At 34.8% G+C, this 15,264-nt stretch overlaps 1 protein-coding gene across 2 annotated transcripts in view; it reads left to right on the forward strand.

Annotated features, from left to right (window-relative positions):
- Positions 1-15,264, forward strand: part of DNAI4 (dynein axonemal intermediate chain 4) — a 140,707-nt gene that overhangs the window by 57,707 nt on the left and 67,736 nt on the right. For both annotated transcript variants that reach the window (XM_037826958.1, XM_037826959.1), the window contains one exon: positions 894-1,033. In XM_037826958.1, the coding sequence (XP_037682886.1) occupies positions 894-1,033 (140 nt within the window). The remainder of the gene's footprint in view (positions 1-893; positions 1,034-15,264) is intronic.

A 15,264-nucleotide genomic window follows, 5' to 3' on the forward strand; every position in this document is an offset into this window, starting at 1 on the left:
AAAGCCAATCCATTTCTGGTGTTTTGCATTCTGGCAGCATTAGCAAACTAGAGCAACAACCTATAATGAAACAGTTAAACTGAAAGCATTATTAGGGATAAAGGAGATCAATGAATAACTATGGGAAGGTATAGCAATTCTAAACTTTAGTTCTAATAAAACAACTTCAAAGTATATGAAGCAAAAATTGGAAACTTAGTAAGTCTATTATTAGAGCAAGAGATTTAAAAACACCCCTCTCAGTTATAGATAGGTCAATTGGGCAAAAATGAGAATAGATATAGAAAATTTGAGCAATAAAACTTGATTTAATACTCATATATAGGACTCTGCACTCAACAATTAGAGAATACATTCTGTAGCAGCCCACATGAAACATTTACAGAAATCATCCATGCACAAAGCCATGAAGCAAGATCTCAAGAAGTTTCAAAGAGGTGATCTTAGAAATCAGATTCTCTGACCACAGTGCAATGAAGCTAAAAATTAATAACGTAAATCTCAACTGACAAATAGACAACAATCACACACAAAAGTACATTTCTAAATTCCTCATGGATCAAAGAAGAAATATCATAATAAAAATAAAAAACATACTCATAACTAAACAAATATGAAAATAATACAGACTTCTAGCATGCCATGAAAGGAGTGCTTTGAAGGAAATTTATACCTTTACATGTCTATATCAAAGTTCATAAGAAGAATCCTCTGAAAGTAGTTTAATGTCTTTCCTGAGGAATTTTTTTTTTTTTTTGAATTCTCACTGAAACTTTAGGTACAATCAACATTAATGTAAGTAGTTTTAAAGAAACATGTAATGTAAGGAGATAATGTGTGTAGAGATAATTAATTTTTGTTAACGAGTTGGGTACACTTTAATTCTTTTACAGCCAGAGAAACAAGAAATATGAGACCCTTTGTAAAAACAGAGTTGGCAATGACTTATATGTTGAAAGGATGATGCAGACTATTAATGGAGCACCAAAGAACAAAGAAATTCAATGTGACAAAATCATAATGGAGGACAAAGGTAATCTGTGTTTTAGTCTGCTTGATAAATTGCATATTTTGATATCTGTGCTTTGAATCAGTAAATTAAAATTTGCTGAAATACATAAAGCAAAAATAGAAATATAAGGAGAATTTGCCAAGTCATTGTAGTAATTGAGAACTATAATACACAGTTCTTAGAATTTGACAGATAATTTAACAAGTAGTAATATAGAAGATTCAAATAATGTAATTATCAAACTTGATTTTTATGTATACTATATCATACAACTTTGACCTCTTAACATGTTCTAGAAATAATTATGGAAAGTGATTAATTACTATGTCACAAAAATGTCAACCACAACTGATAACATTTAAAATGTGTAAGACACTCTTGCGTGCACTTTACATATATTAACTGGTTTAATACAACAACCCTATAAGTGAGTTACTATTATTATTCCCCATTTTATAGATGAGGAAACAGGCAAAGAAAATTTAGGTAACTTGCCCAAAGTCCCTCAGCTAGTATTGGAGACAATGATCTCCCAGATATTTGGCTTCTAGAACCTGTGCTCCCAAGTGCTACACCTGCTTTCTCTCAATGTTTATAAGTTAGAAACGCTGAGAATGCTGCATAGCCAAAAATCTCTGGTGGAGTAATTAGAAGAAATATTATAATCTTAATTGTCTTTATTCTTCACCAAAAATAAAAAAGAAATGAATTAATTATTGAGTTTAAAAAGTAGAAAAAGGCATAATGAATTAACAGAGTAGGCAGAAATAATTGTTAAAAGTAAATTCAGAAATTAATGACATAAAAATAGAATTTATAAAACTATTAGCTAATTCTTTAAAAAGACTAAAATAGACAAACCTGTAGCAAAAAAAGTTTGATCATTTTTTAAAATAAAAGAACATACATTTTTTGGGGGAGAGCATTTGTTCCCTAATTCTGTGAAGAAACATGAATGTGTATCTCCATCTCTTTCACCTCTCTCACTCATTCCTACCTAGAAGTAGTGACGTGACTTACCTGATTGGTGGATAATTTGGGAACAGAGACATAGACATACATGGTTATTCTCCTGCTTTCCCTCTCCTAGTAGTCTGCTGTACAAATTTTGATTGGTTCATGCTGTAAATTTTATAGAGGTAGGACTCAGCATGCAGAGGCCTGTGGTTAACAAGTTGTACTTGGTAAGTCTGTCTAATTCTGGGGTTTGTGATTAAGAAGTTTGTTGTTGCTGCACACCTAAGCTATATCAGCTAAACTAAACTTTATTAGTAATAAAGGTGAATTTTGATCTCTGTTATTCCCTGATAGTGTCTTATTTGGTAAGATCTTAGATAAGCCAAAGAAGAATGGTGTTTACTAACTTCCTCCAGTCTTCACCAATTCATATAATGAATAAAAATGGCATATAAATTATAGTAAGGGGTTAAAACATTTCAAAAGATTTACTTTATATGACTTTTGCTAATAGATTTGCAAATAAAGTAGAAAATAATTATTCTCTAGGGAATTCAAAGTTACCAAAACTGTTCAAGAAGTTTTGATTAAATATAAGAAGTTATATATAATAATTGAAGAAGTGGAGAAAATATAGCCAATAAATACCTTTTACAATGGCTCAGACCAAACCCAGATCATTTTAAAGGTTGATTCTGTATGCATGAAAGTAATTTATAATGCCTATGCTATTTGAATTGTTTCAGATTTTATAAAAGGTTAACATATTTCCCAGTTCATTTTACAATGTTAACAAAACTTGAGAAAGAAAATATAGACTAATCTCACAGATACATGGGAAATTTAAAAATATAATAGTAGTTAAATAGACCCTCCGAGACATTAGGAATATTCTGTAGCAGGCTCAACTTATTCTAGGAGTACAAGGATTACTAAATATTAGAAAATCTAAAATTTATCAAGAAATCATATTTATAGATTAGAGGAGAAAAAACCTGAATGGTAAATGCCAAAGAAAGCTTATGGTAAAATTCAGCATGCATTCTTGATGAAATTTCCAAAAGGGAATAGCATGATCTTTCCTAATAGAATATCTGAAATAAAAAGTAAACCTGTTTAAGTGTGAGTACACCTTAGATGTATTCCCATTAAATATAGGAACCAGAAATCAGTGCCAGCTATCACAGAAATTATTCAGCATTGTTTTGGCACTTCTAGTCATTGCAGCAAGACAAAGACAAAATGTTATATTAATATTTATAAGAAGAAAATCAAATTATCATTATTAATAGTTGATATAAATGTTTGCTTTAGAAAGAGCATCAACTAAAAACTAGATGACTCAACAAAAATGGCAGCATAGGTATTTCTGGAGGCATATCCCTTCACAAACAACAAGAACAACAACAGAAAATGGAAAAAATCAAGTGAAAATAGAATGAATTTTTTTAGTACTCTGGAAAATATTCAAAGGTTTATAGAAACCAAGCAAATGCTGAAGGAAGAAAAACACAGCTTAAAAACATAGGATTTGTAAACCATATATTTGACTAGGATTTAATACCATAATATCTAAAGAATTCCTACAACTCAAGACAAAAAGACCCAGTTTTAAAATGGGAAAAGAACTTGAACAGACATTTCTCCAAAGAAGATTTACAGGTGGCCAATAAGCACATGAAAAGATGATCAAAATCATTAGATGTTAGAAAATGCAAATCAAAACCACCATCACATCTCTTGCCCTTGCCCCACCTACCTCCCTAGTACTTGAGCAGTCTTCGAAACAGCAGCACATGTGTCTCAATTGTGAGACCTTGTACCTGGTTCCAGTGAAATCAGAACAGATCTTTTTCTCAAAGAACTGGGTTCATCTTTTTTGACATGCCTGGAGTCTACTAAAGGACTTACACAAACTGCTGATTTCACCTAACTCAGAACTCTCTGATATGGAGAAGCAGCTATGTAGAGTGCATTTCTCAAAAATATTGTAAGTCAAATAAACAGCACTGCTATCTGAGGCAAGAGAATACAATTGAGGAAGACCATAGAAACATGGAAGCCTGTGAGAAAAAGCTGAGGAGCAAGTTCCTTTGGGAAATTAGGGCATTAAAAAGTGCCTGCATATACAGAGGAATTTAAAGAGCTACTTGTTTTTCAGGATAGGACACATGCCCCAAGAAGACCTGAGAAGACCATAAGCTTTCAGTTCTGAGTTAATTGTAAGCAGGAAATAAAGGCTAAGGCAGGGCTGTAAACAGCCCAGCTAAACAACAGAAGTGTGCCCCAATAGAGAGCTAGTCTGCAAAGATGGGAGAGATTTTTTTTTCTCATTTCTTTTTCTTTTTTTCCTTTCCTTTTCCCTTTTTCTTTTTTTTCTTAGATCCAGGCATTCAAGGAACTCTTTCTCAAAACACTAGCCAACTGCAAGCTAAAGAACAAAGACTTTAGAGATCATACTTGATAAAGAATACAAGTTAATAGTTTAGAAAAGACACTAAACAAATGACTACTACCCACAGCAAATTATAATAACAAACCCTGAGGATGAGAACAGGATGATTGCTAGAGATAGCACATTATAGTGATCAAAATGTCCAGTTTTCAACAAAAAACTATGAAGCATGCAAAATGGCCCATTACCTGAAGAAACTAACAGAAACTGTCCTGAGGAAACACAGACATTAGACATAATTACTAGAAAAAGACTTTACGTCAACTATCTTAAATAGGGTCACATTGCTAAAGGAAACTGAACAAAGAGCTAAAGGAAACCACTAGAATAATGTATAAAAAGTAGAGGATACCAGTAAAGAGATAGAAATGATAAAAAAGAACCAAACGAAAATTCTGGGCTTAAAAGTACAATAACTCAAATGAAAAATCCACTAGAGGTGTTCAGTAGCAAATTTTGAGCAGGTGGAAGAAAGAATCAAGAAACTTAAAGGTTGTTGAATTGAAATCATCCAGTCTGAGAAGCAGAAAGAAAAAAGAATGAAGAAAAATGAGCAGAGTATAAGAAACTTGTGAGAGAGCATCAAGCATACCAACATACAGGCTACCTTGGAGATATTGCAGGTTCAGTTCCAGACCAATGCAATAAAGCACATGTTCTAGTTTGCTAATGCTGCCAGAATGCAAAACATGAGAAATGGATTGGCTTTTATAAAAGGAGTTTTATTTGGTTACACAGTTACTGTCTTAAGGCCATAATGTGTCCATCAACAAAAAGGTTCCTTTACTGGAGAAAGGCCTTTGGCATCTGGAAAATCTCTGTTAGCTGGGAAAGCATGTGGCTGGCATCTGCTTGCTCCCAGGTGGTGTTTCAAAATAGCATTCTCCAAAATGTTTGCATCAGCTTTCAATGGCCATCTTCAGAATGTCTGTCTCATCTCCAGCTCACTATGAGCTCCTTCTGTCTGAGCTTATATAGTGCTCCAGTAGATGCTGAATGGGTGGGGCCACGCCTCCATGGAAATTATCCATTCAGAGTTATCACCTACAGTTGGGTGGGTCACACCTCCATGGACACTGAACCAATAGGTTCCAACCCAATCCACACTAATACGTCTGCCCCCACAAGAATGCATTAAAGAATATGGCTTTTTCTGGGGTACATAAATGTACAAACTGGCACAGCACATATCACAATAAAGTGAGTCACACAAACTTTTTGGTTTCCCGGTGCATAAAAAAGTTATGTTTACACTATACTGTAGCCTATTAAGTGTGCAATAATAGCATTACTTCTGAATACAACAATATACATATCAATTATAATGTGACACAGAGACGTGAAATGAGCACATGCTGTTGGAGAAATGGCGCCAATAGACTTGCTTGATTCTGGATTGCCACAAACCTTCAATTTGTAAAAAATGCAATATCTGTAAAGTGCAGTAAAACAAAGTGCAATGAAATATGGAATGCTGTATGCTTAATGGGTATCCCAGAAGGGGAGGAGTGGTAAGAATGAATATTTGAAGAAATGATGGCACAAAACTTCCCAAATGTTATAAAAGACACAAATCTACATATCCAAGAAGTACAACGAACTCCAAGAAGGATAAATGCAAAGAGATCCACATCTAGACGTAATACAATCAAGCTATTGAAAAACAAAGACAGAAAATCTTGAAAGGAGCAGGAGACAGGGATTCATCATGTACAAGGGATCCTAAGTAAGAGCTCAGAAAGCAGATGGATGACGTATTAAAGAATTCTATGTCTGGCACAATTTTATCATAAATGAGGGAGAAATTCAGATATTCCCAAATAAACAAAAGCTGGGGGAATTTGTTGCTAATAGACCAGCCCTACAAGAAATACTAAAGGGAATACTTCACTCAGAAATGAAAGGACACTAGACAGTAACTTGATGCCGTGTGAAAAGATAAAGAACATGTATATACAGAAGCCAATATCATTGTGTTTTTAGTTTGTACTCTTCTTTTTTTCCCAATATTACTTAAAAGACAAATGCATAAAAAAGCATTGTTCCTGTTTGCTAATGCTTCCTTATGCAAAATAACAGAAATGGATTGGCTTTTATAATGGGAACTTATTAAGTTACAAATTTACAGTTCTACGACCATAAAAAGTCCAAACTAAGGCATCAACAAAAGGATACCTTCACTGAAGATTGGCTGATGGTGTCTGGAAAACTTGTTAGCTGGGATGGCGCATGGCTGGCATCTGCTGATACTTTGCTCCTGGGTATTGGTTTCAAAATGGCCTTCTCCAAATATCTCTGGGCTTCTGTCTGCATCTCAAAGCATCTCCAAGCATCAGCATCAGCTCCCAAGTGTCTCTCCAAAAGAGTCTGTTAGATCTTCTTGGGGTGTTTTGTCCTCTCTTAGCTTCTCCAGAGCAAACTCTGGGCCAGGATCTCAAAGCGTCTGCAAGCATCTCTCCAAAAGTCTCTCTCAGCTGCTGTACATATGAGCTCCCTTTAAAGGACTCCAGTAAACTAATCAAGACCTGCACTGAATGGGTGGGATCAAATATCCATGGAAACAATCAAGAAGTCACACCTTATTAAAAAAAATTAATGTCTGCCCCCACAAGATTGCATTAAAGAATATGGTTTTTGGGGGGACATAGTATATACAAACCGGCACAGCCATTATTACATATCTGTGTTAGTGAGCACACAATGGATAAACATGTAATTTGTGACAGCAACATAAAGATTGGGTGTACATATATATAATGTCTGTACATGTAATTTGTGACAACAACATAAAGATGGGAGTGTACCTATATAGGAGCTAAGGTAGTACTAATTCAAAATTCAAAATATATTGTTATATATTTAATAGGTAATTGTAACTCCCAGGGTAACTACCAAGAAAATAACTTAAAAAAATGTGTGTCTATTGCCTTCTTGAGTTTAGATTTTATTTTATAAAAATAGAAATAAAGAAAACTGATAGATACTGACTTACAGTTGTTCTGTTTGCTTTTTTTTAAAAAAATGACATGAAACACAAATAAAAGTAAACACATCATAGAAAACAACCAGTTTCCTAGTCTCTGGGGCAAGAACACCTGCCCTGCCAAGAGAGGAGGGAAGCCCAAGATCACACCAGCAGCTGTCATACTCATCCACAGTTACTTATCAAAGCAGGGTACAGGCCCCAAGCCTCAGGTGGCATCTTGAAAGAGAAGACAGAAAATCAAAATCAAGTGTACGTTCTTAGGGCCATTTCATCTACCCCTACTCCTCCTGACAGCAGTGTAGCCTTAGTGATTATATACTGTGACCCCCTCAACCCATCTGGACTCCCTTTCCCCTGACCCTTCTGGAGAGGCTATTGGAGAAAACAAATCTTTGGGCAGGCTTGGAAAGAGAATCAAAAGGATGTATTACAAAAAAATCAATTAAAAGCCAGGCAATAATAGAGGAAATGAGGATCAAAGGAGATATGACATACAGAAAACAGATAGCCAAATGGCAGAAGTCCTTCCTTACCAGTAATTATTTTAAATGTAAATGGATTAAACTCCCCAATTAAAATGTAGAGATTGTCATAACAAATAAACTGTCCCAGTGAAATCTGTGTACAAGAGACTACTTTATATACAAAGATACAAATAGATTGAAAGTGAAAATATGCAAATAGTAACCGAAAGAAAGCTGGGCTGGCCATACTACTGTCAGATAAAATCAACTAAGAGAAACTTTGTTACGAGAGACAAAGAAGGGCATGATATATAGATAAAAGGCTTAAGCTGTCAAGAAGATCCAGCAATTATGAGTAGATATTTATCCAACAACAGAGCTACAAAATATATGAAGCAAAAATTGACAGAATAGAAGGGAGAAATAGACAGTTCTAAAATAATAGTTGGAGATTTCAATACCCTACTTTCAATAATGGACAGAACAACTAGACAAAATATCAATAGGGAAATATAAGATTTTAGTAACAATATAAACCAACTAGACCTCACAGACATTTACAGAACACTCCACCCAAAAGCAGCAAACTGTACATTTTCTCTAGTTCACATGGAACATTCTTCAGGATAGACCATTATGCTTGGACACAAAACAAGTGTCAAATTAAAAAAAAAAAATGAAATCATCCAAAATATCTTATCCAACTACAATGAAATAAAACTAGAAATCAATACAGAAGGAAAACTGGGATATTAAAAAAATAAGGAAATTAAACAGCACATTATCAAATAACCAATGGGTTCGGGAAGAAATCATGAGAAATTAGAAAATACTTTGATGTTGATAGAAACAAAACCATAACATACCAGAACTTAATGGAGTAAATGAAAGCAGTGCGTAGAGAGAAATGTATACTAGTAAATGCCTACATTATAAAAAGAAGAAAGATCACAAAACAGTAACCTAACTTTACACCTCAAGAAACTAGAAAAGGAAGAGCAAACTTAACTGAAACCAGCATGTGTTAGGGTTCTCTAGGGAAACAAAACTGACAGGAGATGTGTGTGTGTGTGTGTATAAATATTATGTGATTTTTATAAGAATTATCTCACAGGATGGTGGGGATGGGCAAGTTCAAATTCCATAGGGAAGACCACAAACTGGGAACTCCAATGAAGGTTTTTGATGAATTCCCCAGGAGAAGTTGGCTGACTGAGATGGAGATGGAAATTCTCTCTTCTGACTGCTGAAATCATTACATCTTTTAAGGCCTTCAACTGATTGAATGAGACTTCTTTCATTGTTGAAGGCAGTCTCCTCAGTTGATTGTAGATGTAATCAGCCTAGATGCAATCAACTTACTGATTATTTAAATCAATGAAATATCCTCACAGTAACAATCAGGCCAGTGCTTGCTTGATCATCAGCTGGATACCATAACCTGGCCAATTTGACACATGAACTTAACCAGCACATGTGTTTTGAAAATATTTTCTCCCAAGCTGTGGTTTATCTTTCATTCTCTTAACAATGTCTTTCAATGAGCATAAGTTTTGAATTTTAATGAAATTCAACTTAACAATTTTTTCTTTCATGGATTGTGCTTTTGGTGTTACATCTAAAAAGTCATTGTCAAATCCAAAGTCACCCTGAATTTTTTCTCTATCTTCTAGAACTTGTATAGTTTTTTATTTACATTTAGGTCTGTTCCAGTTTGCAAATACTACCATTATGCAAAATCTCAGAAATGGTAAAGGGAATTTATTAAGTTAGAAATTGACAGTTCTAAGGTCATAAAAGTGTTGAAACTAAGGCATCAACAAAAGGATACCTTCACTGAAGAATGGCTGATGGTGTCCAGAACAACTCTGTCAGCTGGGAAGCATGTGGCTGGCATCTGCTTATCCTGGGTTATGTTTCAGCTCCTGCATTTCAAAATGACATTCTCCAAAATGTCTCTGGGTTTCCCTTAGCTTCTCTAAGCAGACTCTGGGCTAGCATCTCCAAATCTCTCCAAGTATCTACTTTCAACGGCCGTCTCCAAAAGTCTCTCTGCTGCTCCACATGTGATCTCCCTTTAAAGGAGCCCAGTAAACTAATCAAGACCTACCTGAATGGGTGAGGTCATCTCTCCATGGAAACAATCAAGAGGTCACATCCCAGTCAAAAAGATTAATGTCTGTCCCCACAAGATTGCATTAAAGAATATGGCTTTTGTGGGAACATAGTATATCCAAACCAGCACAAGGTCTATGATTCACTTTGAGTTAATTTTTGTGGAGGTGGAAGGTGGGTTTCATGTTGATGTCAGCTGTTTAACATCATGTATTGAAGAGTATCCTTTCTCCTTTGAATTGCCATTGTCCTGTTGTCAAAGACCAGTTTGACTGTATTTGTGTGAGTCTATTTCTGAGCTTTCTATTCTGTTCCATTGATCTATTTGTCTTTCTTTCTCCGATATCACATTGTCTTGATCATTGTTGTTCTCTATATTATCTTTTAATCCTGAATACATAATGCTTTGGTGAATCTCCCTAGATTCTTCTCTGTATCTAGCTTGACTTCACCATTTCTAATTTAGTTCCTGATCTCCCTTCCCTGAGGGATGTTCAGAAAAGCTCAGGAAACTCTTTTCACTGCACAGACGTAGTTTATTTTTGCCTACTCCTGAGAGCTGCAGAGGGAATTGTGAGCACAAAATATAGAGCAGTCCACTTACTCTAGCAATTTTTTAATCATTCAGTGCCTAGCTTTCTTGTGCCCTCAATGGGTTAAGCTCTGTATTTCCCAGGATTTACTCATGATCTTGTCCTTTGACTTTTCCATAAAATGCCCCCATAAACTCTCAGAGAACCTGAAGTCAATGTGTGGCCCAAAAACTGATTATCATCTTCTGGGAATCCTCATCTAATAGTGGCATTTTTTTCTTCATGCATCTATGTAGGTATTTGCTATTCATTTTTCAAAAGAAGACAACATCCTGTATGGGTATACATATATAGGAGGTTCTCACATGGGGTTCTCCAAGACAGAGACTCAGGAAAGGATTTACTTACAAGTAGTTTATTTTGGACATGATCCTAAGAAATATTTATAGGGGAGTGAGCAAGTGATGGAGGAAAGGGTAGGTGGCCAATAAAGGGTATGTTCTCAAGCACATTAACCCTTTGTGTAAATGGAGTTCAATTCTACTAGAGAACTCTGGGAGCTAGAGTTTTCCCATCTGAGGGTGCAAATTTGTAAGTCATTTTTTGATGGCTGAGGGGTTCATTATTTCCCTGGCACTTCTGACCTCATTTTTGGTCATCAAAATGGCTCTATTTGCCAACAATGGCCCCCAGCAAAGAAATGCAGGTGCTGGCAGTTGGAGATTCACTAGTAGAGGTAAAGCAGAGGAGATATGGGGAGTAAGAGGTAAGGCAGAAGAGATAAGGCAGGACATCCAATGGCACCTGTAGCAGATGTTACAGACCGAGTAAATATTAAGATTTTATGAATCTGTGAAAAAGTATAACTCTTTCCTCCCTGGGTTTGGACAAAGTTGAAAGATAGATGCAGGAGTCAGAGAGATAAAGATCAAAATGTTACCTTTATTACTGGTAAGGCCAATTGAAAAATGTAGCCTTAAATATGCATCTAAGTGGTATCTCTAATTCTTCCCCTCAGAGTAGATCTTACAAACCAGGTACTGGCACAGATACAAAAGTGCATACCTCCCCTGCAAGGCTGATAACAGATGAGAATGCATATTTTTTTGCAGTTGAACAGATCTAACAAAAGAAGTCAGAAGTGGCTGTGCTACAATTCCTTCTAAATTCTATCAGATTAGTCTGTCTCTTTCCCTGGGAATGAGTGAAAGAGGGTGTGGGGATTTGAAGCTGTATTTACCCCTGAAAAACATGTTTCTTAAATTAATTCATTTTGTGGTTGTGAACCTATTGTAAGTAGGAGCTTTTGATGAGGCTCCTTCATTTAAGGTGTTTCCCACCTCAATCAGGATGGGTCTTAATCCTTTTACTGGACTCCTTTATAAGAGAATGAAATTCAGACACACAGAGAGAAACCCACAGGAAGCAAGAAGCTGAAACAGAACCCAAATGAGAAGGAAGAGATCAGGAGATGCCATCATGTGCCTTGCCATGTGACAGAGGAGCCAAGGATCACCGGCAGCCAACCCAGAATACCACAGTCTTCAGGGAGAAAGTATCACCTTGGTGATATTTTTATTTGAACTTTCTTTTAGCCTCACAACTGTAAGCTGATAAATTCCCATTGTGTAAGCCATACCATTGCATTGGTATTGGTGGTGGGGTGCTGATATTGCAAATATTTAAAAAATGTTAATGTAGTTTAAGTTCCCTCTCTAAAAAAGTTCCCTCTGTAAAAATTCCATCTGTAAAAAAGTGGAGGAAATGGCTTTGGAATTGCATAATAGGTAGAGGCCAGAAGAACTGTGAGGTGCTTTATAGAAAATCATAGATTGTTTAGAAGAGATAGTTGGCAGAAATATTGATGGTAAAGGTACTTCTAATGAGGCCTTAAACAGAAGTGATGAATGTATTACCTCCAGGAAACTGGAGGAAAGGTAGTCCTTGTTTTAAAATGGCAGAGAACTTGGCAAAATTAAGTTCTGATATGGCATAGAAGGCAGAATTTTAAAGTGATGAATTGGATATTTAGCTGAAGAAATTTCAAAGCTAAATGTGGTAAGTGCAGCCTTGTTTCTCCTTGTAACTTATAGCAGAATTGCTGGGGTTACAGTTCCATAGTTTCAATTATTTCCTTATTGTGAAATATAACATACATACACAAAGATAATATCTTTCAAAGTACAATTTAACAAGTAGTTATATAGGAAATTTCCAAAGTTGTTATGAGTTGTACCATAGTTTCAGTTATTTCTCTGTTGTGAAATATAACATATATACAAAAAAGTAATAGCTTTCAAATTATAATTTAACAAGTAGCTATAGAACAAATTTCAAAGGATGCTATGGGTTAGAGTTCTACCATTTCAGTTTTTTCCTTCTAGCTATACTAATACCCTAGCAACTAAGAAAAAGAAAATTATATAGAGATTCAGTATTCATAATCCTTGAAAAATCTACCTATTGCATACTAGGGACTATAATTAATAGAAATAACATACTAGTATTACACAAATACTAGGGACAAATAATTAAGGGCTGACAAAAGCTATGAGGTGTTTTGGGTTGTAAGAATTGTTTAAAATGGAGAGTGATGAGGATTGTACAACATATCTTTTTACTCAGCTATAAAATAAAATTATTTTTCTACACATGCCAACAGCTACACTTTTATGTTTTGAATTAAACTAGTAGAAACAATGTTTTAAAGCTTATAAAAATGTTTAGACATTTCTCAGCCTCATTAATGCTGAAAAAAACAGGTATGGTTAGGAATACTTTTTTTCTTATACTAAAGTAAACTTTCATAGTAAATAGCAGTATTAAACTGGGAACTAGCAAGCATGAATTGTTTATTATACATGATAATATATATTATATCAGGTGGTTTGAGATTTTTTTGTGTCTTAGGATCATTAAACTTATTCAAATGCAAAAATGTAGCTAAGGCATCAAACTAAAATTAGCAATGCTATTTGTTATCTTCAAATAAGAAACAACTTTAAATCATCCTCATCTCTTTCATTGATAGTTTATAGAAATTATTTTATCAGTAGCCATCTAACAATATATTCCTGTAAGCAAAACTTACTAAACTTTCATTTAAAGGAAAGAAAAAGAAATCTAGGTGTGATGTTTAGGTTCATGTGTCAACTTGGCCAGGTGATGGTGTCCAGGTGTCTGGTAAAGCAAGCTCTGGCCTAATCATTACTGCAAGGACATTTGGGGCTGGTTAATAAACCAGAAAGCTGGTTTATTAAGTCATCAGTCAGTTGATTGCATCTGTGGCTGATTACATCAACAAAGGGGATGTCTTTTATAATGAGAGAATTCAATCAGCTGGATTTAATCCAATCAGTTTAAGGCTTTTAAGGGAGAAGGAGAGAGGAACTTCACTTCTTCTTTGGTTAGCCGGTGTCTCCTGAGGAGTTCACTGAACACCTTCATCAGAGTTGCCAGTTTGCTACCTGCCCTATGAATTTGGACTCATGCATCCTGCCCTATGGAATTTGGACTCATGCATCCCCAGTTGCGTGAGACATTTTTCTAAAATCTTTTATTTACAGCTATCTCTTGTTGGTTCTGTTTCCCTAGAGAACCCTAACTAATACACTAGGTAATTCAATATGCTTTCTAAGTCTCTTACTTCATGACCATGGAAATTGTACCATTTTCAATTCAGCAAAATGTAGTAGGCATTTATTCTGTGCATCACTTTGTTTAGATGCTATTAGGATAAGTTCATGAAGATAGCTATGTTATTATGAAACATGAGTTAGCATTCTTACCCATTGAAAACATCTTTAGATATAAAAGCTCTTTAACTCCTTCATTTTGCATTAGAAAAATAATAGTTCTAAGAATGATTTAGCTGCATTTATTAGATCCAGATTCTGTTTTGATTTTCAGAAAAAAAGGAGACTTTATTAAGACTTGAGCTGAAAGTTTAGTTTAGCTTGTAGGAGTATATTGTTATGTGGTCACTGATGAAATTGCTATGTAAGCATTATAAATCAGCAGGTGAAAGGGATTGCGGTTTTGTTTTATATTTGAAGATAAATAACATTGCCAACTTTAGTTTGAGAACCATGATTTTATTTGTTCATTTGAATAACTTTAACTTAAGGTCAATGTTTCTCAATATGTGGCTTCAGGTTTTTTTATTTTTTATTGTAGAACATAACATATATACATAAAAGTGATAACTTTCCAAGTACAATTTAACAAGCAGTTAAAGAGCAAATTTCAAAGAATATTACAGGTTACAGTTCTACAGTTTCAGTTATTTCCTTATTATGAAGTATAACATATATATAAAAATGTAATATCTTTCAAAGTATGATTTAACAAGTAGGTATATAGGGCATTTCCAAAGTTGTTATGAGTTATAGTACCATAGTTTCAGTTATTTCCTTATTGTGAAATATGACATATATACAAAAAGGTATAGGTTTCAAATTACAATTTAACAAGTAGCCAAAGAACAAATTTCAAAGGATGCTATGTGTTACAGTTCCACCATTTCAATTCTTTCCTTCTAGCTATTCTAATACCCTAGCAACTAAGAAAAAGAAAACTATATAAAGATTCAGTATTCCTAATCCTTTGATAAATTCCATCTTGTCTGTTGCTACCCCTTCCTCTAGTTTAATCACTTTCCTGATCTTCAGGGATGTCTAAGCAGTGACCACCTTAACCTGTTCGTGTTGAAAAGGGGTGTCAACTTTATGAGCAGAGGGGAC

The sequence above is a fragment of the Choloepus didactylus genome, chromosome 2, assembly GCF_015220235.1.
Source record: "Choloepus didactylus isolate mChoDid1 chromosome 2, mChoDid1.pri, whole genome shotgun sequence".
In the NCBI taxonomy this organism is placed as follows: Eukaryota; Metazoa; Chordata; class Mammalia; order Pilosa; family Megalonychidae; genus Choloepus; species Choloepus didactylus.